A 27413-nucleotide genomic window follows, 5' to 3' on the forward strand; every position below is an offset into this window, starting at 1 on the left:
TAACAAGCCAGGCCATCGGGAAACCTCCCGGTCCTCCCGATGGCCAGTCCGGGCCTGGTGACGACCCACTTTGATTAATTCAAACATTCGAAAATGCTTTCTGCTGCTGCGGACAAGAAAGCCAAACAACTCACGTTCATCGAGGCATCAACCTCCAAAACCCTTTCGAGAGCTACAAGAAACGAGATGAGTAGCCGATAAGATTGAAGCTGGTCAGATAACGAACAAGTAAATGAAAACCGAATGAGGCGGAGAAGTGTGTGTGTGTGTGTGTGTGTGATTAAAATATCCCAATTGCTTTTACAATAAATAAACATTGAATGTGTTTAATTGAATGGTAAAGGGGTTTAACGTTAGTGGCAGGTTGTGTGTGAGGGAATAAATAAGACAGTCCAATATTTAAAACAAAAATATTTAGCATATTTCGCAACTTCCCGCAATTTCACCGCATAAAATCACATAAAAACCCCGCATGTTTAATCGCATAATCAAGGATTTTAGTCCGCATAATCAAGGATTTTGCCCGCGTTTTTCTGGAGGGTCTATTTTATTACTTCATGCTATCTGCACAAATGGTTAATATTGAACATTCTGCTTAGCACACAGGCATCTTGTTAAAGTTATCTTATCTTGTTAAAGTTATCTTATTTTAGTTATCTCTTATATTTAGTGGAGGAAAACAATTATGACATCAGTTATGACATCACTTACTCTGGGATTTATAATCTTCAATTGCATATTTTTCATAGTCTTGTATTTCAACAGTTTTACGACAAACTATACTATTCTATTACAAATTATGTTTAAGATTGACAAACATGATATGTGTAATTCATGGCAAAATGTATACGGGATCGAAAGATATGTAATACATAATTGTTCCGAAATAAAGTCCCATGTTTTAGGCGGAAGTGACGTGCCTGCCACCCAGGACAAGAGACGAGCATGAATACATAATTTCCCCACAAATATCATAAATATAATATTTTGAGAATTCATAACTTTGGTGGACAGCAGGGTATTACTAATATTTAAAAAAAAATGACATCTCACAAGAAGAAAAGCACAGATGGGATTTAACCTATGGATGTTAACCATTTAACACAGTGACACACTGTAATCCGGAGGACAGTGAACGAGGTTTATTTTAAAAAAGGGGGGAGATTTTTTAGGAGTGTGCTCCCTCTCACTCCTGTTCACTGTCCTCCGGATTCCTGCAGGACTCCAGAGTCGCGGAGAGCCCATGCAAAATTAAATTGAATGTGTCTACTTTTACTACCAGATGTGCTGTCAATTGCTGCAAAAATTGCCGATTTCTCATCCACGATGACGTCACTTCCGCCGATCTAGCACTAACCCCACTACGGACCCAACGAACCATCATTCAAAATCTGAACCATGGGGCCGACAGGTAAACAATGTCCTTACCTTTTTAATTTGACTGATTCATTTAAATGTACAATTGTCTCTGTGACCGCCACGTCTCCTGGTGGATGGTGTCTGTGATCATTTAGATCTAATTAGCTAGCTTTGATCTGTTTGAGCTAGTTTCTGCGCTTACGTTAGCTAATTTAGCTTCTGTGCTGTAACTGTAAATCTTGTACCCGAGACAGTAAATATGAGTTGATTTAAATGACATAGAAACACGGTTAAACTGTTAAACAGTTTAGTATACAACAAATACAATTGTTGTTTTAATAGTGGCTAATCTCTCCACAGTTCTGTATTGATTCTCTCATCGTTTTTTGTCTAGCATGTTAGCTGTTGGCAACCTAACTAACTGAATGTGATTCCTAACGGGAATTCCACCTCAGATTGCCTGCGTGGATTATAGATGGATTACTAATAACGACTCTCCAGTAAATGTACTTCCTAAATTAATTAAATGAACAATGTACAATGCTCCATTTAAAAGAATGTGAATTTGATATTAAGCTGTTTGTTGCCAAACGCGTTATAGTTTCTAATTGTCCGCGTTCTGCAGGAGTTCAGCATACTTCTGATCCACTAAACAACACTTTTCTGTACTTACTAATTGTTCCCTGATTAACAGGGTGCTTGTGTAAAGTAAAATATGACTAAATCTGAATATAGTATTTGTCATATTCTATTCTATTTTAATGTGTAGAGCTAAAGGTTTCCACATGATCTTTCTGTAGGGAGGATCTGACTTCGTTTTGGCCGATAACAACATCCACTAGTGTTTATTCAGTCCTTGAGCTTTGTATAATATCTGAAGATGTTTAACTAATCAGGAATGGGTTAAGATGCAGTTTGGAGCACAGCACACACAGAGAGTCTATAAGTCCATCCATCTATTAGCTTTACCGCTAGTCGTTAGAGGTCCTACTTCTTATAATATACCACATCTGCTAACAGCTAATAGGCAACCATATCAACATTACTCCAATAATATGATATATATTACAATCAAACACTACGAGTGCTTTTCATCTTGATACTATTATATACATGTACATCATGTGTGCTTCTTTCATCACTGCCATGCGTTGTAACCCCCCACCCTGCTCACCTGTCCCTCTTCTTGTTCCAGGTGAGGTGGTGAATGGCAGCCAGATGCCGGTCTGCTCCGAGAACCGTCTGCGTTGGGACCTGAGCACCGAGCAGATCCAGCAGCTCACCGACAAACTCATTGCCAACACCAAGGAGGTGTACGATGGCGTGGGAGCGCTGGACATCGACAGCGTCACCGTCAAGAACACGCTCAAGGCCCTCGCCGACGTGGAGGTGGAGTACACCGGTCAGTGTCCACCACTCGGCAGCGTTCCTCTCCTGATGCTAAAGATCATGTGTACAGATGATGGGCATCTCTTTTCATATCCAAAAAGCTAAAGTAATTTAGAATATGGTTCTAAATAAGAACTGACCGTTATTTCAAACTCAAGGATTAATGTAAACCTGTGTCCTGATATAAGGGCAACAATAGCAGGTGAAAGTATCAACAATATCTCTATTTAAAACCCAAAACTTCCACTGAAATCTTTAGTAACTAACTACAACAAATATGCAGCTGGGAGCAAAGCCAAATCCCTAAATAGCTGCTCACTGTACATTTGAAAAGCAGGATGAAATAGCACATTTCTTCATGACTATTTTTAGTGCCAGTTTAATCCATATTAGGTGCTCCAGTGAGAGTGAGTGGCAGCAGGACAGTATGTGTGGGATTATGTTTGAAGCGGGGAGTGTGTGCACATGATATTGAATAAAAATGCGGCCCTGGGAAACGGTGTGCCTCCCTGAGTGTCTTTTAAATGTTTTTAGACAACAATTGAGTTATATATATATATGTTATATATATATATAGTTATATATATGTTGTATGCTCAGAGGAAGAACATAGAACATAGAACATATAACATGCTCAGAGGAAGAACATACTGAGAAGAACATATAACAGGCTCACACACGCACACACACACACACACACACACACACACACACACACACACACACACACACACACACACACACACACACAATACTAGGTAGTAGATACCTTCACTGTTGGTCTGAACTAGAAGACTAGCACCTGATTTATTCTAAAAGACAGCAGTTAATCGGCAACAGAGCAAGACAAACAAATATTTGATTTGTATTTATTATTTAAATTGACCCCCCCCAGATATTTTTGCAGCTTGTACTGTCAATTTGACGATGAACCTGACTTTAAAGCGGTCAAACGCAGCATGAACCTGAGAGCAGTCGGGGCATGTGTCCATTGTGAGCGCTGCTCTGAGTCAGCAGAATGCGATGGTACAGACTCGTCAGCAGTTTGGAGAGAAAGCCGCTGAACCAGCTGTGCAGAGACAATAAAGATGGCGAGTTTGTGTGGAGGCAGCTGAAAACACCTCCTTGTTCCATATTTATGGTAGCCCTCTAAATTAACCAGAGGAATTAAAAAGTAAATGAAAATACATTTACTTTTGCAAATATACGAGATTCAGAAATTCAAAATGTCTAAGTTGAAATAATGACTTGCTATATAGAATTTACAAGATACCACATCGACATTATACGATGGGGAAATGATAATGGAGACTTTAAAATGAAGTTCCACCGAGGTGTGTTATTTAAGAATATTAGAATGGAATAATCCAATCAGCATTTGAATCTTCACATACTTGTATGGGTATTTTATGATCAAATAAATATGAAAATGGAAAGCTGTTTAATCTTAAATATTGAATGTACATCATTTTCAATTAAAATATAAATGCAATTCTCAAACTATTTAAGATGTTCAAGTTAAGCTATATTGTCTAACCAAGTGGAATATTGTTTCCTTGGCCTTTTCCCCCATGCTGCAGCCATACAAATAAAACAACTTTCTACATACTAAAAACATCCAAAGGTTTTGAAACTAAATGATACTAGCAATTGACATTTCATGAACCTGCTGTACAGTGGACAACATCCTAACTGATTGTGACGTTGCTGTTTTCTCTCTCCGGCCTCAGTCCAGAGGAACATGTTGGACTTCCCACAGCACGTCTCTTCCTGTAAGGAGGTCCGAACAGCGAGCACCGAGGCCGACAAGCGTCTGTCTGAGTTCGACGTGGAGATGAGCATGAGGGAGGGCGTGTACCTGAGGATTGTCGCTCTGGAGGTGAGCTGACGGAGAGATGTCCAATGCAGACAGACAGATGAATGAATGGAGGCATAATCAATTAAATATAGGTTGATGGGTTTGTCATTTCCTTTCGTTTTTTTCCATATTTTTTCCCTTTTCCATTTGACATTTAGCGTCTGCTCATAACCAACCATGAAACACTAACACATGTACTCTAAAGTAAACTCCCATCCCAAAAATCCTAAACACGAAGTGATGTTGAAGCCAGGAGCATTTATTGATCTGCCTGCCTGTCTGTTATGAGTGGACCCTTAAAAATACGAAACATCTTAGACTTTCTTTAAATTTGGTTTTACATTAGTGGACTTCATTTGAACAATAAACTGTTGATCTAACAGCTACAATTAGTTCCAAGTGGTTACAAACGTGCACCAAGTTAAACATGGGACAACAGGGAATACTGGGTGTGGCTGTTGCTTTGTTTTAGAGAATATATTTGTGACATGGAGGCAAAAATCCTAGGTCCGACCGGCCCACTTCGGTACCGGCCCACCGGGAAAACTGTTCCCGTTTAGTTCCGCTAGTACCCCTTATGCTGCGTTTACACCGGACGCCATGCGAATATTCGCTTCGCTCTAAACGCTCGAGTTTCACCGCGGTTTGCAGTTTGTTATATCGCGTCATTCAAAATAGACATACCGTTGAGGCGCCGCGCCGTTGACGGACAGTTGAGGTTGTTTACACTTCCATGCAAGATCGTTTTGGTTATTTCTGTCCTTGACTATGGAGGATATAACAACTATTGCTGCTTTGTACCTTCTGTGGAAGTGTATCGTGAAAAATTGAACTCTCGCGTTTGACGCGGCCCCCTTCAATCGCCTGATTCTCGCCGCGTCCACCGCTTCATGCTCGCCGTCGGAGTGAATTCGCGTCTCTGCATTGACTCTACATGTAATCGCGCCGCCCCCAAACATCGCATCGCGTCCGGTGTGAACGCAGCATTATGTCGCGTTCACACCAAAAAGATTACTCAGTGCCGGGAACTTTTACCCCCATTTGTAGTGCCTGCTAGAGAGGTGGTACTATCCTGGTACCAACAAAGTACCAATTTCTATTGGCTGGGCGAATTGCATACCACGGCCCGTAAAACTCTGAAAAGTTTTGTGAAGCCGCCATTGTATTTGCTGGCATGAGCATTATTAGCATTAGCATTAGCCCCTCGCACCAGCAGAGAGAGAATGGCAACACAAAAAAAAACATGGGAGCGGTAGAGTGATGAGGAGGTGTTGGCGTTCTGGCAATTTACTCGGAAGGCTTCTACTGAAGCCGGTCCCCAGCTCCGGGGACTTCCGGCCGGGGACTCCGGGCGGCAGTATACGCCGTGAAGTTGTTTGCGGCCTGCCAGTAAACCTAGAGCAGAAGAAGAAGAAGTGACGTCAGCGGCTTCATTTGCGTAATCTTCCCTCAGGGACTTATTCCGGTGTGAACGCGATCTGTACTTAGTGCCCTGGGGTACTAAGTGCCCTGGGGTACTAAATGCCCTGGGGTACTTAGTGCCCTGGGGTACTAAGTGCCGGCACTAAGTACGGCAAAGTACTTGGTGTGACAGCGGCTAAGGGTATCATAATCTGTCATAAAATAGCTATATGCAACGTGTGTGTGTGAAGCAGAAATCCTGCAGCTCCACCCGCTGTGACGGACCGGTGAGCGGAGCAACGCACACGCTAAGAGTTAGACCTAACACACGTAGCTATTTTATCTACCTTTCGGTTAAAATAGAATCGCCCCGTCAAAATTGAAATCCCCTATTAATGTAATGATTATAGGTCCGGGTCGGCGCCTGGGTCCGGATCCGGACCGCAGTCCGCCTGTTACTGAACTATGCTCTATGCCTTTCAGACTTCTCAAGAGTTATTTTGAATGTAGGACTGCATTACGGAGCTACTTGCATCACATCGCTTACATGTATTCACATGGCACTCATCAGTTGAGTTAAGCTACTTTTGTACACGTGCGAAATTGCAATACCTAAAGCTTATCACAAATCTTAACTTCACATCAAGGTCCAAGAAAACGACAATTTCTCACATATTATTATTATTATATTATTATTACTACATCGCCTTAATCACCACCTTACAAGCATCTTATGGCACATGTGTAAAATAAGTGCATTCACTCTTCTTCACAGTCAGTGAGAGGACTGGCGCTGCATGGAGTCCACCACAGGTGTATGCTGGAGTGGACCCACTTAGGTTCACTCTAATAGAGTCATTTAAATGTCCATCACTCGGCCTTGTTCTGTATTTAGATTTCATTCATGTCAGAAAAAGCTGCTCACAAAGGTCTGGAGAACAGAACCACATAAAGCAGACATGTTCAGTGCTGCTTGGTGATGTTCTGCAGCTTCAAGCAACGGTCTCCTGTTAAAAAAACGGACACTGAATGTCCTGAATGTGGCATCACACATATGACTCGTTTGTGAGACAATAAGACAGAGGATATAAGTGTGTACCCACATGCAGTATTTTTGTTTTGATATGCTGTTGTAAATACTCCTGTTGTCTGCTGTGTTCTTACAAACACAAACATAGTGCATGTGGGTGCACACTCACATTCTCTGTCGTACTGTTACATGAATCCCATGAATGCATGAGACTAAGTTAGCTTCATTATATCTCAGTGATTAAGTGAATAATAAAGTTTCTATCAGGTCACTGTCAGCCTGTCACTCATTATTTTCAGGGAGGGGCGGGGCTTGGAGGAACAGAGAGCAGACAGTGATGGCGGAAGCTTTCCTCCTGCCTTCACAAACTGTACACGCGTATCAACTGAAAACAGCAAGAGGACATTCATACTCTGCAATCCAAGACTTGATTAAATCCTCCAGAAACCTGACATGACGATAACGAGTGTTTTTCAAAAACACAAATCCATTCTGTTATGTTGTATTGGAGGGGGAAGTTGGAGTGGTTCTGTAATGTCTAAGTTCCTGTTCAGATAAGACAGGATTCTTTCCTAAATGCAGGTAGAACCGTGTTTCGGTAATAGCCCTGCTCTCAACGTCAACCCAAACTGATAGAACGATGGGACGTGTCTGCCATGAGGCTTCTGGTCACCTGGTTTCTCGTGCCAAGGTCTTTTTGCTTCTGTCTGCAGAAAAAGGTGGATGCCAGCAGCCTCACTGCAGAGTCCAAGCGTTACATGGAGCGTCTGGTCAAACTGGGGAGGAGGAACGGTCTCCACCTGCCCAAAGAGAAACAAGAGGTGACCAATGTTTTCTTTATCATGCAGGGGACTTCACTGAGATCACCACTCTTCCACGACCCACCCAGGAAAGGGTCAACATCCATATGATGCCCATCTTAATGTGTTACCTTTGTTGTTGTGGTTATAAAGCTTTACCACACAGAGTATCCCTTTATAATATTTGTGGATAAAATCCTGTATGATGTGATTGTGATTCTGTAACAGGAGATCAAGACCATCAAAAAGAAGCTGAGCAACCTGTGCATCGATTTCAACAAGAACCTGAACGAGGACACCACCAGTCTGTCCTTCAGCAGAGAGGAGCTGGGTGAGTGTTGAGCTTCACACCGTCGGCCTCGTCCTCCTCTCTCCGTGTACTCACACATGTGGTGGTGTTGCTTTCAGGCGGCCTCCCAGAGGACTTCCTCGGCTCTCTGGAGAAGGATGGAGAGAAGCTGAAGGTCACCCTCAAGTATCCTCATTACTTCCCCACCATGAAGAAATGCTACGTCCCAGAAACCCGCAAGAAGCTGGAGGAGGCCTTTAACTCCCGCTGCAAGGAGGTGAGACACAAAGTGAAAAATTCATTGTCTTTGACTTGGCTTGAAGAGGTTTAGATTTAGTTTGAGAGTCAGTTCGTGCTGTTTCTTCTTTGCCAGATCGTGATAATCTGAGCGAAGCTCTGATCGCCAGACGAGTTGTTCATAGCACAGAGCACTTCACAGTCAGGGAAGGGTTAGAGATGACACGTGGGAATACACACAAAGATATATATCTATTTGATATAAAGATGTGTGTGTGTTCGTGTTCAGGAGAACTCGGCCATCCTGAAGGAGCTGGTGGAGCTCCGCGCTCAGAAGAGCTCCGTGCTCGGCTTCAGCACGCACGCTGACTTCGTCCTGGAGATGAACATGGTCAAAACTGGGAGGAAGGTGGCCGGCTTCCTGGGTGAGTTCACACCCTCAATCACTTGGTTACGCCTGAGAGCTCTGAGACCTGCGGAGAAACTTGTGTCTGTTAAAGTGAGAAGTTAAGGGAGGAGCAGAGTAAGGGAAGGTTTCACGCTGAGTGATGTACACCTTGGTTATCGGTAAGAACACATAAGATCCTTGGTCACGGTGGATTTCCTTCACTTATGAATGTCAGCAACACAGCCATGGAGCAGGTGTAGTGTATGTGTGTGTGTCTATAACAGAGAAATATGAAACTACATTTAGGATCTCTTACTTAAATATATGATACAGTAAACAATAACTTTCCCCTGAATAGTGCTTTAACACATTCTAAGGCTACTTAACTGATAAGAGGCAAGTTGTAATAAAACCATGGAAAATACCGCACAGATAACTCCTTTAACTTATAATTAAACCGGTTAATATGTCATCCAAACATTAGAGATTGTCAAACATAACAGAGAAAGGTATATAATAATGCTAACATTAGCTTCAGTAGCTCAACATGTCAATAACAGCCGGGGTTAGCAAACTCCAATACAACTCAGATGCTGTGAAAGGCTCAATGATATCCCGTCAGTGTGCGTAACGTAGACTCACTGTTGGTCAGCGCCGCACAAGACTCTCACCACGTCACCACCATGAGGTGCTGCTCTCAGTCGACTCTCTTTTCCTCCTAACTCTAGCTAGTACGCAGCTTCATGTGCTTGCTAGTTGTTGTAATTGTGCGTGCCGCCAACAGAGTGCGCTGGACTAACAGTCAACAGCCTTTCGAACATAGCCGCCCCCAACTACTCTGATGAGGGATCTGATCCCTTGTTGTCCTCGTCCTGGATCTGACAGTGACAGAGCCTTCAGTGTGGCATCCCCCACCCTCTGGAACTCTCTCCCCCCCGAAATCCGCAGCGCCCCAACCCTGGACATTTTCAAAAAAGCCCTCAAAACGCACCTTTTTACCAAGGCTTTCCCCACTGTATAGTTAGTTTAATAGGTTTATTTTTCCGCTACTTCCCCCCCCCCCCCCCCCCCCCCCTTAACCTGTCTGCCTTTTTTCCCCTACCCGACTTGTAAAGCGACCTTGGGTTTCCTGAAAGGCGCTATAAAAATATTATATATTATTATTATTATTTAGTTTGTTAAAGTTTCAGCTATTCTGTTTACGGTTCTGTCATTAGATTATTTAATACGATTTGTTAAAACACTGTTGTTTCTTTTGATGTGAAATATTATTTATTTAAATTTGAATAAAAAGCAATGTTAGTTTTGTTCACAATTTAAGTTATTTCAATAATATATGTATTTTGGAATCAAGTATTCATCTTTATTGTCTTCATTGTTAGTTTCCACATGCCTAAAACAACCTCAAGCTAAATCTAAAAGTTGATGGCTAAATCAGAGCGTTTGAGAAATTGTGCAAGGCTATTACTGTACGCCTTGCACAATTTCTCAAACGCTCTGATTTAGCCATCAACTTTTAGATTTAGCTTGAGGTTGTTTTAGGCATGTGGAAACTAACAATGAAGACAATAAAGATGAATACTTGATTCCAAAATACATATATTAATAACTAAACAAATTGTTAACAAAATTGACATTGCTTTTTATTTAAATTAAATAAATAATATTTCACATCAAAAGAAACAACAACGTTTTAACAAATGGTATTAAATAATCTGATGACAGAACTGTAAACAGAATAGCTGTAACTTTAACAAAATAAATAACTCTGTTACCTCTAACCCATGTTTGTATAATTGTGTTAACTCCGTGTGTTGCTGCTAGCATACATAACACCTGACGTGGAAACGTTACTCGTGGATGGAGCTACAGAGATACTAGAAAGACAGTCGAACCCGGTGCATTTCTGCGTCTGAATGTGGAGCACTTTTGCTAAATGTTCAGACACACTGCTCGTGTTACCGCCCTCACATGCTAAAGTCTCTTGGCAAGGAGCATTGTCCACCTCAAGACGGGTAACATGTAACCACACCTTGGAGCGCTTCTCTCCGCAATCTCCTCCATGTGTTGCTGCATGTAGCAGCCGCGTGTGTAAACTGCCCCCCCCCGTCGCACACAGACGGGAGAGAGATCTCGACTCGATTGGAACGATCAAAAATACACCGACCATAGATGCATTTGTTTGTCTTTTTGCATGTTAGAAACGAGTTGGCGACACTAAGACTGCAATATAATGTTTGTGTAGCAATAATACATGACCTTTCTCTTTCTGAACTCGCTACTCGGAGGGAAGTCGCTGTCATATGCCTTGTGAACACTCCGATAATGCCTCTCCACGTTACCTTTCTTTGGCAGAGCGATACTTGCTTTACAAATAAGGCAAATAACCTTTGAATGTGACATCACAAAAAACTAATATTCTTCCTCCCATTCTGGTGGAAGTGGTCTGTCTTTAGCTTCTTGCTCGGTCCCGCACTCATGTTGTTGTTTGTCTCTTGTTTGTCTCTTTAACTTAATTTGAGTTTTCCCGGCACTTGACTGATTTTGTATCGCTTTGCATTCTGGGTTAGCAGACTGGAAAGCGATAGGTCGCTTTTTCTGTCAATCAAGTAAACTCCTGAATTAAGCGGCAGGGAGGCCAAGGGAGGAGGGATCAAAACCTGTTTTGTCTATTTTAACGGAGCTGGATTTTTTAATGTTATGAATGACTCGCGAACTACCAGCATTGCCCCCGCGGTCGACGTACTGGGCACCTCTGCCCTAACGGCCCGTCCACACTACAGCGTCGACAACTCCAATCTGCCCATTCACTTTCAATGGGGTGACGTCACGTTGCCTCGCTTTTTCGCCGAGTGGTCCGTCTCCGCCGTCTCCGCCGTCAGAAGTTGAACAATGTGCCGGAGACGCCGGAGTAGCCGGCGCCAGCCAATCAAATCCCGTTTCGGAAAATCTGACAGCTCAAGCCATAGCCAATCAAACCGCGTCTAAGCTGGGAGAGATATCCCGCCGTTCATTTCTATATTTCAAAAAAAGTCGGAGGAGAAACTAACTATCGCCGTAGCAATCACCCGGTTTTGTATGACCAGACCCTCTTCACCTACCGGGATACAAACCGGAGGAACCAGGCATGGAGGGAGGTGGCAGAGACAGTGGGGGAAAGTGGTAGGTTTTCGCCTGTTTGGGGAGTTTATATATATATATATATTGCTCGCATAAAATCCCCGGGGTTTTTTGCTTTGTATGTCGGGGGCGGGAGATTCATGTGATTGGTTGTTGGTCGTGTTGCTTGAATAAAATCCCCAAGCTCCAGACACGCCCAGCTCCAAGCTTTTTTTGAAGCTGTAGTGTGGACGCTCCGTAAGGGTTTTGCATTTAGGATGCTCTCAACTTCAGTAAGAACTGTCATGAGCACTTCACCACTCACCTTTTCAGAGCCAATGGTAGTGTGCAGAGCAGTCTTGATGGAGCACACTTCTTATTCCCACGCGCCACTGAAGTGTGGTTCTGCTGGTGGGTTAAAGCGAAAACTGACCTGTTGCTTAGCCAGTTGCTGCTGGAGCTCTGGACACATATTGGCGAACGCTTCCCTGAGCTCCCTTTCTTCCCATCCAGATTGTTATCAGTGCAAAGTTCAAAAGCCAACATCTGTGATGGTATGGGGGGGTGTTAGTGCCCATGGCAACTTGCACATCTGTGAAGGCACCATTAATGCTGAAAGACACATAAACGTATTTTCTAGGGATGTCCCTGCTTATTTCAGCAAGACAATACCAAGCCACATTCTGCATGCGCTTCAACAGCGTGGCTCCGCAGTGAAAGAGTGAGGGTACTAGACCGGCCTGCCTGCAGTCCAGACCTGTCTCCATTGAAAATTATGAAGCTTTCGACAACGGAAACCCTGGACTGTTGGGTAACAGTCGTACATCAAGCAAGAATGGGAAATAATTCCACTAACAAAGCTCCAACAATTAGTGCCCTCAGTTCCCAAATGCTTAGGAGTGTTGTTAGAAGGAAGGTGATGTAACACGGTGGTAAAACCAGCTTTTTTGGAACGTGTGGAATGTATCAAATAAAAAATTTGTGAATATTTGCCAAAAAACATCAAATGTATCAGTTTGAACATTACTTATCCTGTCTTTGTAGTGTATTCAATTGAATATAGGTCGAAAAGGATTGGCAAATAATTTTACTCTGTTTTTATATTTACGTTTTACACAACGTCCCAACTTAATTGGAATTGGGGTTTGTATTTGATATCATATTAATTATGAATATCTTAGGGGTTGGACTGAAGACAACATTTGAAGACATCACTGGGAAATGTTTCACTATTTTCTGACATTCCATCGACCAAATGAGTAACTAGAAAATAACTCACAAAATTATCAAAAGTGAAAATAATTGTTAGTAGCAGCCAAGTTTATCATATTTCTAAAATGGGAAGCAACAGATATTTAGTGAAACAAAACAGGGATGGTATAAAGTAAACAAAAACATTTATGAATTAGTAGGGAGGAGAGTAAACGGAGAAGAAACCCTGTAGCTAAAAACGTATAAAGGAATTGTTCTCAATGGAAAAACTGATACGTATGTGACTCTAGAAAACCGTTAGTAGAATAGATAAAACAATCATGAAAGAAGACATGCAGAGGTCCTCTCCTGACTGTCTCTGCTGTGTTGTTTCAGAGGAGCTGGCTCGTAAGCTGAAGCCTCTGGGTGTTGAGGAGCGAGCGGTCATCCTCAAGCTGAAGGAGAAGGAGTGTCAGAAGAGAGGTCTGCCTTTCACAGGAGAGCTGCACGCCTGGGACACGCGCTACTTCATGACCCAGGTACGAGCTGAGCCTGGGATACACACTTCAGTTATTCTTATATTAGCACCACGCAGAAAGAAAGATTAAGCCAGACTTTTTTTTAATGTTTTATACATTTTTGGATCTACAAATAACACCAAATGTAAGTAATAACACTTATTTCAAACGTGGCCCCAAGATGGTACAATCTTATTTAAAATGTATACAATTTAAAATCTTAAAGGTCCCATGTCATGGCCATTTCCACTGATCATAATTCCATTATTGAGGTCTACTAGAATAGATTTATACTGTGCAATTTTCCAAACTCACATTGGTTCGTCATCCAGCATCCTGTAAAGTCTGTGTATTGACTCTCCTACACGGCTTGTTGGAGCTCCTGCCCCCCCTCCCTGTGAGCCCAGTGTGCTCTGATTGGCTGAGAGGCTCATTCTGCTCACAGCTCCTCACAGCTGTGTGAGCTGCTGCAAGGAGCAGACAGGCTTTGCGTGTCGGCGATACAGGAGAACAAGCTAAACTCACCCTGAGCACACACAAACACTCACAGCCGAAGTAAAAACAATAAGTGTGGCTTGATATTGAGTAAGAAAAAGGTTTATAACGCTGTGAGAATGGGTCTGCGGAGAGCATCTCTCCACCATCCCAACGTAGTCCGAAAAACGTTTACCCATTTAAACAGTCGTGGTAGATACCTTGTTTGTTTTAAACATCATAAATACACAAACAACAATGAATACTTACAGGTTGTGTACCCGAACTCCCGCTGGTCCAAACAAAGTAGGAACAGCATCGTTCTTCAGTGCCCTACGCTGTACATATCCGGCATGCATCGCTGAAAGGTTTGGGAAGCTTTGTTTCGTGAAAGTCTGGAAGAGGGTGTGGCCATAGCTCCGGGCGTGGCTACTGGCCATTCCTACGTCACGATACCCAGGAAGTAAACAATGGAAAATGAGAAATCTCCAACGAGGCGTTTTGTGGAGGTCTTCTCTGTGTTAGAGTTTTAATCCCTACAGGGTGTACTTTGAGGGTTTTTGACTCTGCAGACCGTTTACATGCATTAAAACCTTCATAACACACAAGGGGACGGGTAATAACTAGAAAAGCATGACATGGGACCTTTTAAAAAAACAAAATGGGATCATTACAGATTAAAGCATAAAATAGATAGACATTTTCTCTGTCACTCTTTTTTTTTTTTTTCTCCCCCCCCTTCAGGTGGAGGAGACTCAGTATGCAGTGGATCAGAACCTGCTGAAGGAGTACTTCCCCATGGAGGTGGTGACTCAGGGTCTGCTGGACATCTACCAGGAGCTGCTGGGTCTGACCTTCGAGCTGGTGGGGGGGGCGGCTGTTTGGCACCCGGATGTCACTCTGTACTGTGTGAAGGACCAGAGCAGCGGGCAGGTGGTGGGGCAGTTCTACTTGGACCTCCACCCCAGGTGAGGCTCAGAGCAGATGGCTCTGTTGCCCCTTTCACACCAACGCGGTTCTGGGCCGGTTCGGAGCTAGAGCCTGTGTCGGCTGTGCGTAGTGATGAAAAGCTGGTTTGAGGGGCCTCCAGTGAATGTTTGCCTAGGGCCCCCACAGACTCTAGAAATGCCACTGCTTACTTTGACCATCCGTTCGCTGTCATTGATCATTGTAGAGAGCAGGCAGACGTTTTGTTTTGTATTATAGCCGCTATCGGATGGAATCAATGCATGGGCTGCACAGGTTGTCATGTATCACAAGTAGAATCATAATGAAAAATATGCCGGTAAAATGTGCCTGTAGAAAACGGCTTATGCCACAATAGGATAGCAACAAGTAGTCAAGACAGTCAGTTTAGCTTCGGTTGCTATGCTAAAATCACCCATTTTATACCAGAGAAACTTTCATAACAGCGTTGTGATGCCAAACAGCGGGCTGCACTGCAGTGGTCGGTAGATGCCGCTGAAACACATGAATAAACAATGAACCACGGCACTCTGGAGAAAAGTACAAGGGTTGAGAAGTAGTTATTTAATTTAATCTGGCTTCGTATGATTAAAAGCAACACGATCATCGACCCGACACAGTTGTGAGCGCCCTTGGGGAGAAAATCAGCGATGTAAACGGCGACGTCATGACGCAGCAGCGGCAGCATCAGTCGGGCTCTCGGCGGTGTGAACAAAACGGGGGCTGAAAAGAAAAACCGGTTCAGAACCAGAAGAGCGCGAGCACGGAGCTAGAACGGGAACCGCGTTGGTGTGAAAGGGGCATGCATGTATTCAGGGAACACCTACAGGGGAGTTATGAGGGTCTACTTTTCCTCCTCCCTCACTAAATATCCTCTCCTCCACTTAGTTTTTTATTTCGTCCCTCACAATCGTTCAATGTACTCTCCTCCTCCTCGTCTTTTTACTTTTCCTCTTCGTCCTTCCCCCTCCTCGTCATTTCTCCTCTTCTTTCCTTTATAAATAGTTCCCTCTTCCTTTATGTCGGTTTCCTTTTCCTTCTCCCCTGTTGCTCCTCTACTTTTGACTACAGATGTGTTGATGTGTGTGTGTTCTGTGTCCCTGCAGGGAGGGGAAGTATGGTCACGCTGCATGCTTCGGCCTGCAGCCCGGCTGCCTGCTGCCTGACGGCAGGCGGCAGATGTCGGTGGCGGCTATGGTGGCCAACTTCAGCAAGCCGACAGCTGACGCCCCGTCTCTCCTGCAGCACGACGAGGTGGAGACGTATTTCCACGAGTTCGGACACGTCATGCACCAACTCTGCGCTGAGGTCTGAGGAACCAATGTTCACCTGTAGTTACCGATGCTACACCTGTCTAGCTTCACATCCAATTAGCTGTTCACGTAAACAGTATGCAGTTATTACAAAGTAGATATTTTGAAGAAACAGCTCAGATGACCACTATGGAGATACCCACACAACACATTTGAAATCTCTAGCAATAAATCAGTTTGAATGCTCTTTCAGGTCATTTTATTTAGTATGAAGTGTTTTTTTCTATATGGAGAACAATGCCGTCATCAACACTGACAAATATGACAAGAGATAAAGATAGCTCTGAGCAACAGATCGATAAGAATAGAAGAAATCAGCAAGTAATTGGTCAAATATGTTACAAGCTTAGCATCAACATGTGTGCCATGTGAACCATGCATTTCAACTGTAAACTAGAGAATGCAATTCCTGAAGAAATTGCTAGTGCGAATGCTTTATGCTGAAAAGCTGACGCTAAACTGCTATGCTGAAATGTAATGTTTAAGAAGAAAGTGAAGAATTTAGATTGAAATGATACATGAACACTTGAATGTGTGATGAGAGAAGAAAAGAAAGTAAAAAGGCTTGGAAAAGCAGCAGAATATTTGAACTGCAAACTTCTGAACTAACTTGATGGCGAATGATCTGTCGCCATGGCAACGGCATTTGATGACATCCCAGAATACGCTTAGATGCGTTGATGGCCACATCGTTACCAAACCTGTGAAGTTTTGGGGCGTTTGGAGCAGTTTCACTGAAGTTATGAGAAAACCGTGTTTCATGGTGAGCATTGTGTTGCCATGGCAACAGCATTTGAATAAATCTCAAAACTGTCCCGTAGATGTCTTCACGGCTGGACTGTTGGCACACGTGAAGTTTGAGCACTTTTGAAACATTTTCATAGGAGTTAAAGCGACATCATATTTTATGCCGTTTCCATGGGAAAAAAACGGTCTGTCGCCATGGCAACGGCATTTGATGACACCCCATAATACGCTTAGATGCATTGATGGCTGCATCGTTACCAAACCTGTGAAGTTCTGGGCTGTTTGCAGTATTTTCACTGAAGTTATGAGAAAACCGTGTTTTATTACATTACTCTCTCTCTTCTCTTGATCGCCCTCTCCCTCTTCTCTCTCTCTTCGGCATATGATGATGACACCCCATAATTGAGTAGAGCTGTTGAGGGCATGACCATTAACAAACAACAAAGTCACCTGTGACCCACGTGACACCGGCTATATCAGCCGGTGTCGTCAGAGGATCTGTTCCTTTCATCCTCTCGCTGCGCGAGAGTACCGTGGCATTTTTGTAGCCTACAGCGTTCAGGTTTGAACGTTTGATCGGAGGGATTGCTCTGCACGCAGCTGGCCGCGTGCAGCTTCGCGACTGACAGTCGGAGCTACGGGTCGTTAACGCGTCCTCCAGGAGCTGTGGCCGGCTGTGCAGAGCCTCGACAGACAGGTTTGTGTCAGCTTGTTGCTGGTGATGGCTGTGTCCCCACACCCTCTCCCAGCCAAGTTGTCCTGATTGCCGTCTTATTTTTTGTTTGGCTTAGACTTTCTGGTGACGACAGTGTTCCCGCTTCCTCTCCCATAAAGTTGCCCTTATGCTCTTTTGAAAGTTCTGCTTGTGGCGTTGTGCCCGAGCTATCATTAGCATTTGAGTCCCAGCTTTGGCTGTGTCCCTCATTCAATTTAGTATGGAAAGCCCAGAGTGTTAGATGCAGAGAGTAAGGTAAGTACTTTCTATTTCTTAGAAGCTATTATCTGGTCTTAACATTTGTGTTCTGACTTGGTCGCTTGATTGTTAGCAGCAGCCGCTTGGCTAACACCTTGCTGTTAAGCTTAACTATTAACTCAGCCGGTGAGGGCAGTGCTCCCGCTCCCTGTATCATAGGGTTTGATTGCAGTAGCGCTAGATCGTTGTATTACTGTTCCTAGTACTAGACTCCTAGCACTAGGATGATATGCAGAGAACATCTTCACTGCGGGTGCTGTGTGCTCGGCATGTGCGGTTACTACTGTAACAATGGCCTACGGTTCTATGCGGGCTGTTCTCTTTCTTAGAAGCTAATTATCTGGTCTTAACATTGTGTTCTGACTTGGTTGCTTTATTGTTAGCAGCAACCGCTTGGCTAACACCTTGCATGTACTGTTAAGCTTCATTATTTAACTCAGCTGGTGAGGGCAGTGCTCTCGCTCCCGCTCCCGGTAAACGCATGGTATGGTTGCAGTAGCGCTATATCGTTGTATTTACTGCTCCTAGTACTAGACTCCTAGCACTAGGACGATATGCAGAGAACAATCTTCACTGTGTGTGCTGTGTGCTCTGCATGTGTGGCCATTAAGGAGGATTTCATCCTCCCAATATTATATTATCTAGTGGGGAGTGTTAATTTCGTCAGCTATTTTTTTATTTAGTTTTAGTCTTAGTCCTGTGTTAAATTTCCGTTTTAGTCACCTTCATCCTGTTTTTATTTGGTCAAGTTTTAGTCGACTAAAAGTCTGAGCATTTTAGTCTTATTTTAGTCGACTAAAGCAGTAAACATTTTAGTCAAGATTTAGTCGACTAAAAGTCTGAGCATTTTAGTCTTATTTTAGTCAAAGAAAACTAATTATTTTAGTCTACTTTTTGTCAATGAAAACTGTTGAGTCTTTTTTAGTCATCAGATTATATAGAACATTTCAGTCAAACTAGTCTAGCCAAAACCAATAATTTGTCATTTCAGTATATAAATAAATAAGATTATATCTTGTCCTTATTTGATGAAAAACACAGGTTGAATGATTAAGAAGCTTTGCAGAGAGTATCTGGTCAGGTTTGTGGTGTTTTTACCAGCTGTGTTATGGCCACATTGCTTCCCTTCTGATGAAACAATGCATTCGCTTTTTTTCTCCGCCTCATTGTAGCGAAAATGGGCCCAAATATCACATCGTTTCTTTCTCCCAAGCAGTGGTGGCTTTAGAATTTTTCGTTGTCAGTCATTTTGACGGACAGGATTGTAACATTTCCGTCATAATCCATTATTATCCGTCGAGTGCACAATGTATCACTCACTCGCGCTGACGGGGGGGTATTCGGTTAACGCGAGTGCGACCACTGCTCCTAAGCCCTGTTGTTGCCATTTTATTTTCTGTTAAATAAGGTTAGTTAGACCATGAGTTAGACCCGAGTCTTCCTGACAGTTCATATTGTGCCGCTGCCCGGTGTAATTCAAATGTACCACTGTGCGCAGCACAGACACAGCTGCTGCTCTGCCGCAGCACCGGAAATGGAACTGCTGGGAGAAAAACTGACTATCAGAGATTTAACGTTATCTTTGATAATATTTCGTCTCCTCATTTTTCGTCAACGAAAGTAAAGAGAGATTTTGTCATAGTTTTTATTTAGTAAACTACATTTTCGTCTCGTCACTTTTCGTCAACGATATTGCATGATGATTTCGTTACAGTTATTGTTTACTGCCGTCGGTGCCGTCTCGTCATCGTCTCGTTTTCGTCATGGAAAAAAAGGTTGTTGACGAACATATTTCGTCATAGTCAACGAAATTAACACTACTAGTGGGCAGCCGTTTGGCTGACACTTTTAGGCACTGGCCACAGTTACTACTGTAACTAAGGTTCTAAGCCGTAAGTACTGGCCATAATTACTACTGTAACTACGGTTCCAAGCCGTGCAAGTACTGGCCATAGTCAATACCGTAACTACGGCTCTATGCTGTGTAAGTACTGGCCATAGTTACTACTGTAACTACGGTTCCAAGCCGTGCAAGTACTGGCCATAGTCAATACCGTAACTACGGCTCTATGCTGTGTAAGTACTGGCCATAGTTACTACTGTAACTACGGTTCTAAGCCATGTAAGTACTGGCCATAGTTACTACTGTAACTACGGTTCCAAGCCGTGCAAGTACTGGCCATAGTCAATACCGTAACTACGGCTCTATGCTGTGTAAGTACTGGCCATAGTTACTACTGTAACTACGGTTCTAAGCCATGTAAGTACTGGCCATAGTTACTACTGTAACTAAGGTTCCAAGCCGTGTAAGTACTGGCCATAGTCAATACCGTAACTACGGCTCTATGCTGTGTAAGTACTGGCCATAGTTACTACTGTAACTACGGTTCCAAGCCGTGCAAGTACTGGCCATAGTCAATACCGTAACTATGGCTCTATGCTGTGTAAGTACTGGCCATAGTTACTACTGTAACTACGGTCTAAGCCATGTAAGTACTGGCCATAGTTACTACTGTAACTAAGGTTCCAAGCCGTGCAAGTACTGGCCATAGTCAATACCGTAACTACGGCTCTATGCTGTGTAAGTACTGGCCATAGTTACTACTGTAACTACGGTTCTAAGCCATGTAAGTACTGGCCATAGTTACTACTGTAACTAAGGTTCCAAGCCGCGCAAGTTCTGGCCATAGTTACGACTGTAACTACGGTTCCAAGCCGTGCAAGTACTGGCCAGAGTTACTACTGTAACTACGGCTCTATGCTGTGTAAGTGCTGGCCATAGTTACGACTGTAACTACGGTTCTAAGCCGTGTAAGTTCTGGCCATAGTTACTACTGTAACTACGGTATATCCCGTGTGAGCACTGGCCATGGTTACTGCTGTAACTACGGCTCTGTGCTGTTCTCTTCTTTAGAAGCTAGTTATCTGGTCTTAAACATGCGTGTTATTTGTCTTGATCTCGCTTGATCGTTAGCAGCAGCCGCTCGGCTAACGTCTTGCGTGTACTGTTAAGCTTCTTTATTTTACCCAGCTGGGTGAAGGCAGTGCTCTCGCTCCCTCAACCGGTAATGCGGATGTAGCTACATCCCTTTTTCTGTTCGGCGAGTAGTAGAACCGCTCTACTCTTCCCGTTCAGCAGGTAGCTGGTGAAGGCTGTGTTCCCGCACCCGCTCCCGGTTACGCTGCATCTGGCATTCGTCTCTAACTCAACCAGTGAAGGCAGTGTTCTCGCCCCCGCTCCTGGTAGACGCTGAACTGCCTCGCTTTTCCGTTAAGCAGGTAGCCGGTGAAGGCTGTGTACCCGCTCCCGGTTACGCTGCACCTGGCATTCGTCTCTAACTCAACCAGTGAAGGCAGTGTTCTCGTCCCCGCTCCTGGTAGACGCTGAACTATCTCGTTTTTCCGTTAAGCAGGTAGCCGGTGAAGGCGGTGTTCCCGCACCCGCTCCCGGTTACGCTGCATCTGCCTTCGTCTCTAACTCAACCAGTGAAAGCAGTTCTCGCCCCCGCTCCTGGTAGACGACAAACTGCCTCGTTTTTCCGTTAAGCAGGTAGCCGGTGAAGGCTGTGTTCCCGCACCCGCTCCCGGTTATGCTGCATCTGGCATTCGTCTCTAACTCAACCAGTGAAGGCAGTGTTTTCGCCCCCGCTCCTGGTAGACGCTGAACTGCCTTGTTTTTCTGTTAAGCAGGTAGCTGGTGAAGGCTGTGTTCCCGCTCCCGGCTACGCTGTATCTGGCTACCTACAGAATGGCTCATTCATGTAGCGCCTGTATGGCTTCTCTTGAGCCCGAGGACGGCCACGACCGCTGCCCCCCCATGCCTCGGCCGCCTCTGGCGGTCAGTGGGGACGAAATTCGAGCATCTGAGGGAGGTTCTCACGGTAAACGCCTGCATGAGCTGTAGCTGCATGCCTCGGACGCTCAGAGTGGCTAGAATCACTGAGGTGGAACGTCTGGTAGCAGCCAACAGACACCTCTCCTTGTCACATCCTCCTCCAGATCAATTCGGCCGTTCCCGGCGACTTGAGGGAGCAATGGCTATGTGTGCTCCCCCCAATAGAAGGACTAGAAACAGGCTGTCCTCTAAAGTGGATCGGCTAGCTGCCGATAGGGGCATGATGAAGTCGCCTCTTGGCCCTTCAGCCTGGGCCCGGTGTAGGGGCTGCTAGCGGGCCGTCTGTCCCCCTTCGGTTGACCTTCCAGGCGGCCTCGTGCCCCAGAGCCTTACCGGCGCCCCCCAAGAGGCTCCAGGGGCCGGGGGGCTGGGCCCTGAAATCCCGGGGGCGGTCGTCGGCTGCTTTCCCAGCAGCAGCAGCTCAGTTACTGGGCGGTCTGTACTTCCGGCCCTTTGGGTGGTTTTCACCTTAACCCAGGGGTACGGACCGCAGCTCCGGCCCCTAGCCTTCGGCTGGGTCTAATTGACAGTCGTCAGCGATCCGGCAGGGGCCCTAGCTCTGGCCCAAGAGTTGTCCGTCCTTCTGTCCAAGGACGCAATCAAGCCAGTAAGACCCTCTGCTTAGCCCAGGGGGTTCTACTTGGCGTACTTTCTCGTGAGCAAGAAAGTCGGCGGATTTCGCCCGATCTTGGACCTCAGAGGAATCAACAGATTCCTGAAGGTGCTGCCATTCTATATGCTGACCACTGCATATGCACAGGTGGAGTGGTTCTCAACCGTGGACTTGAGGGATGCCTACTTCCACGTGGGCCGGGCAAGATGGTGCCTTATATTCAGCCCCTGGCCCAGGTGGGGCTTAGGTGGCTGCCCACGAAGGCAGCATTTCTGCTTGCCATAGCCTCAGGGAAGCGAGTCGGGGAGTTGCATGTCCTCTCCATAAACAATACATGCCCGAGGTGGGACTCTCAGGCGTTCCCCTTTGGGCAAATGTGGCATTCCTGCCCGGGGTCCTTCCACAAACCCACTTCAATCAGCCTGCCCAGCTGGCACGCTTTGACATCCAGGAGTATGGCACGTCGAAGTTGCTGTGCCCTGGGGGTGCCCAAAGGGCATATATCAAGGCTACTGCCTGTATACGGCAGTAGGAGCAACTCTTGATTTTGCCCTGGCGGCACTAAAGGAGGTTATGCCCTCTAACCAGCCCCACTGGGTTGTCGATACCATCTCACAGGCTTACGGGGCCAGTGGCCGCCCCCCTGCCATCAGGCTGAGATGCCACTCTACAAGGAGCATCTCAACATCTTGGGCTGCCCTGAGGGTGGTGCCCCTGGAGACCATCTGCGCCGCGGCGTCGTGGGCGTCTTCTGGCACATTCTCCAGTTGTCATCAGGTCAATGTCGCCACTCCCCATTCTTTGGGCGTGGTCCTTTTGCCGAGCTCCGCTGCTTCCAGTGGTGAGCAAAGGCTTGGATTCTTCATGACATTGTTGGTATAAGTCATCCAGTGCTTAAAGCACCGCCTCTGGCGGTCAGTAGGGACGAAATAGAACGATAGTTACGGCTGTAACTACGGTTCTATGAGTCCCGGATGACCGATAGTTGGAATGCTGTTACATTTTAGTTCTACAATTCAATTTTCTGTATCTGTGTTGTATGGGTTTCATCTGCCGCGGTTCTTTAGGAGACTATCAGCCGGTCTGAATCCAATGACTATGATGATGGGATAGTTCTAGTCACAGTTTATGATGGACTGAGTTATGAAAGTGAATATCGGGTCCATTTTTACAAGCCTCATGTCTTCTGAACATTCTGACACTGTAAGACATGTTAAGAGAAAATTAACAAATTGTTGCGAGATCTGGCAACACAGAGCATTAACATTGGTCTCAGTTTGTGGAACCCTCTGTGACGGCCAGTAACGGCAGAGCTCGCTGATATTCGTAAAGCTTAAAATGATTGTTAGCTGTGTACATTTCTAATGATACAGGAGTGTATTCTATGATATTCCATTGGTGCCGATTGTAATATGCTGTCATTACTTTTTTCGTACCCTAAGAGAATGTGTCTCCTAAACAGGCTGTGAGCCGGCAGTGAGTGCGCCTCATCAGGTTTCTGAGTGTCCATGTGTTTGTTTGCAGGCGGACTACGCCATGTTCAGCGGGACTCACGTGGAGCGGGACTTCGTGGAGGCTCCATCTCAGATGTTGGAGAACTGGGTGTGGGAAAGGGAGCCTCTGCAGAGGATGTCCAAGCACTACAAGACCAACAGCGCCATCCCAGAGGAGCTGCTGGACAAACTCATCAAGTCCCGCCTTGCCAACACCGGTGGGTACCACACATGAAATAGTACTTTTATACCAAGCATATATTCCACTTTAACTGTGGGTAATGTTGAATTCCAAACCCTTAATGTGACTGTGCCCCTCGTGCAGGGCTGTTCAACCTGAGGCAGATCGTCCTGGCTAAAGTGGATCAGGCTCTGCACACCAGGAACGGACTGGATGCTGCAGAGGAATACGCACGCCTCTCTCAGGACATCCTGGGAATCCCTGCTTCACCAGGTCACTTTTTAAATGCTGCAGATGATTATTCCACACATGTTAAAGAACACAAAAGGCAGGCCACTAGCTCCCAAATACAAGTGTCATAATAACGTTGTACCTTAAACAAGCCCTATTATGCTAATTATCAAGTGTATATTAGCGTCTCTACTGGGACATGGCTCCATGCTTTCATGTTCAAAAAGCTCTTTCTTTGTCTCATACTGCCTGTGCTGCAGCACCTCTTTTCACCCTCTGTCTGAAACCAGAGCCCAGTCTGCTCTGATTGGTTAGCTGGCCAGCTCTGTTGTGATTGGTCAACCGCTTAGAGATCTGTCTGAAATGTACAAGGTGTTGGAGAGCATAAAAGCAGAAGTAAACCAGTGTGTCCAATGGAAGCGTTTCAGGCAGGGGGGAGTGTGTGGGAGAGAAACTCCCTCTGGAGGCAACACAGGGATTTCAGCCTTTGTAGACCAGGGCCCCTTTAATCATGTCAAGTTTTGCTTTCTGAATGTTGTTGAATTATCTCTCATTTTGTTCCAGTTGTAGTAACAAAAGTCGTGGCAAGATGCACATCAAATAATTTCTGAAAAAAACCTAGCAATAGTACAAACTAGAGGAAACACTGAGTTCACTGCCGCCTGGTTTCCATCCTCTCTTCTCTCTCTCCCCATTGACTTCTCTCCGCAGGAACCAACATGCCGGCGACCTTCGGGCACCTGGCCGGCGGCTACGATGCTCAGTACTACGGTTACCTGTGGAGCGAAGTGTTCTCCATGGACATGTTCTTCGCTCGCTTCAAACTAGAGGGAATCATGAACCCGAAGGTCAGATCTGAGAAAAATCAAATAACTCATTTTAATCAGGAGAAAAAAATCTATGGGTGATATGAAGGAAACTATCTGCTCACTACTGATGAAATGAAACTGAACCAAAACAAGCAAGTAAAGCTGGGTACATTTACTTTAGTACTGGACCTAAGTATATTTTGAGGTACTCATACTTTACTTGAGTATATTTAGAATTCTATACTGCCTTTATATTCATACTACCCTAAACCTCAGAGGGATTTCTTTGTTGTACTACACTATACTGCACAATAATGTGACGGCTTTGGTTATTTGCCAAATTCAAAATATTGTATTCTTTCTTCCAGACTAAAACAAATCTGTATGTTGGTGAAAATCTTTGTTACATAAAATGGAGATACATTATTATCCCAAAAGTAAACCTTTTTAAAAGCTTGCAATCGAGAATATATGTTTTTTGAGATGTTAAAAGTGAAAAGGCTATTTATCCTGAGATAAATTAGTGTGCAGAAGTTTCACTAGTAGAAGAGTGTAAATATAAGCCTAGCTTAGCACAAACACTGTTGTCTTTAATCGCTGTCTCCTGATTGGCTCTCCAGGTTGGTATGGACTACAGGAAGTACATCCTGCGGCCTGGCGGCTCAGAGGATGCCTCCGAGATGTTGAGGAAGTTCCTCGGGCGGGAACCGAAACAGGAAGCGTTCCTGCTGAGTAAAGGACTGACCGTGGAGCTGGATGCCAGCACGCCGTGTCCTTGCTGACCAATCACAGCAGACCGCTCCACACACAGTTAACAGAGAACAACGGACTGATGTTTTCTAAAAGAAAAATAGTGACAAAATGTTTCACGACATGTACACAAATTTGCATCAATAAAAGGATTTGAGGATATCTTCTGTGTCTTGCTTTACAGATGAGTCTGGTAAGGGCCAGTACACAAACCCTTCTGTTATCTGAGGGTCTGCATGCTTTTTATTTAGTTATTGTCCTAGCAGAAAGTTGATAGAACAATTCTCAATTTCTGTTTGGTTCCTCTTGAATGCACCCACGGTGAACGAAGAATCCACGGTGAACGAAGAATCCACGGTGAATGAAGAATCCTGGAAAAAGGGGGACATTTTTTGATGAAATGGGGACTGCATTTAACAGCAGACTTAAAAAAGAAAACGAAACTTGTGCAGAGACGCATGTCTCGTATATCCAGTTGTTTGCTCACTACTACACAAACACATTTACTAACGGCACTCAGTGCAAGCTAAGACTGTTTATGCTGACTTGTCTTTAATGGTACTGTTCAAGTAAAAATGCATGTTTGGGAAGTAGCGAGTATATACTGAATGAATGAGACTTCGATTATACTGCACAAGTAGTGTGAGAGTTTGTGAGCGTGTGTGCTGATATCGTTTAGTCGAGTCAAAGCTATTTACATCAAATCAACAAAACTTCACTGTGGGGGCAATTCAAGAATTGTGAGTGAGAAATCAATATTTACATGATTTTTTGGGTGAACAGAGACAGACCCCTTAGGGGTCATATGGTAAGACACACGTGGTAATTAGTGAGCAGGTTAGTGAAACGAGTGTTGTAGGGATTGGCGATACATCATAAGCTCCGTCGAATGGTAACTGATGAGGGCAGCTCCACTAACATTACACTACATGTTCATCATTTGTTATCTGAAAGATTAGCAGATCATTTTTGCGCTGTTTCCGTGTGTGCAGTTTATCCAATTCATTCACACATCTATATTTTTTCTGCAATTGTAAAATAAATATTTTTTAATTTAAAGCATAAATACTACCATGTGCAAGTACTCCATTACAAGTACAATCCCTTCCTAAAATCTTCCTTTAGTAAAAAACAAACAAAGATATCAAAAGTAAAGGTATTCATTCTGCAAATTATATTTTATTAGAATATACTAACTGATGAATCAGTTGAGCTCATTTGAATGCTCTGCTCTTTCCACACACTTTGGTGGTTGCTGCTCTACCCTTACAGCCCAAAATAGGAGTTCCTGATCCCAGTATGAGAGGTGGGAGAGAGGGAGTTTTCAGTCGGCTACAGAGGGAGTGTCTCCCAGCTGATGTAACGTCCTCGGAGAGCTTCAGGTCAACATCACTGCTTTTTAAAAAAAC

The 27413-nt window shown here is 44.5% G+C and overlaps 1 protein-coding gene across 1 annotated transcript; it reads left to right on the forward strand.

The window, feature by feature from the left end:
* Positions 1 to 1220: 1220 nt before the first annotated feature.
* Positions 1221 to 26166, forward strand: thop1 (thimet oligopeptidase 1). Its single transcript, XM_034081401.1, has 14 exons — positions 1221 to 1411; positions 2555 to 2761; positions 4479 to 4627; positions 7751 to 7858; positions 8066 to 8168; positions 8246 to 8403; positions 8653 to 8788; positions 13438 to 13580; positions 14778 to 15001; positions 16106 to 16307; positions 24065 to 24251; positions 24359 to 24487; positions 25157 to 25293; positions 25875 to 26166. The coding sequence occupies exons 1-14, from the start codon at positions 1399 to 1401 to the stop codon at positions 26034 to 26036; spliced, it is 2058 nt and encodes a 685-aa protein (XP_033937292.1). The 5' UTR covers positions 1221 to 1398; the 3' UTR covers positions 26037 to 26166.
* Positions 26167 to 27413: the final 1247 nt, after the last annotated feature.

Source organism: Pseudochaenichthys georgianus, chromosome 4, assembly GCF_902827115.2.
Source record: "Pseudochaenichthys georgianus chromosome 4, fPseGeo1.2, whole genome shotgun sequence".
Taxonomy (NCBI): Eukaryota; Metazoa; Chordata; class Actinopteri; order Perciformes; family Channichthyidae; genus Pseudochaenichthys; species Pseudochaenichthys georgianus.

What these genes read in the sequence shown, in the direction of transcription:
- thop1 (XM_034081401.1), top strand. An exon ending in CGCGCTACTTCATGACCCAG is followed by an intron (nt 13,581 to 14,777) that starts GTACGAGCTGAG and finishes CCCCCCCTTCAG; the next exon opens with GTGGAGGAGACTCAGTATGC. An exon ending in TACTTGGACCTCCACCCCAG is followed by an intron (nt 15,002 to 16,105) that starts GTGAGGCTCAGA and finishes GTGTCCCTGCAG; the next exon opens with GGAGGGGAAGTATGGTCACG.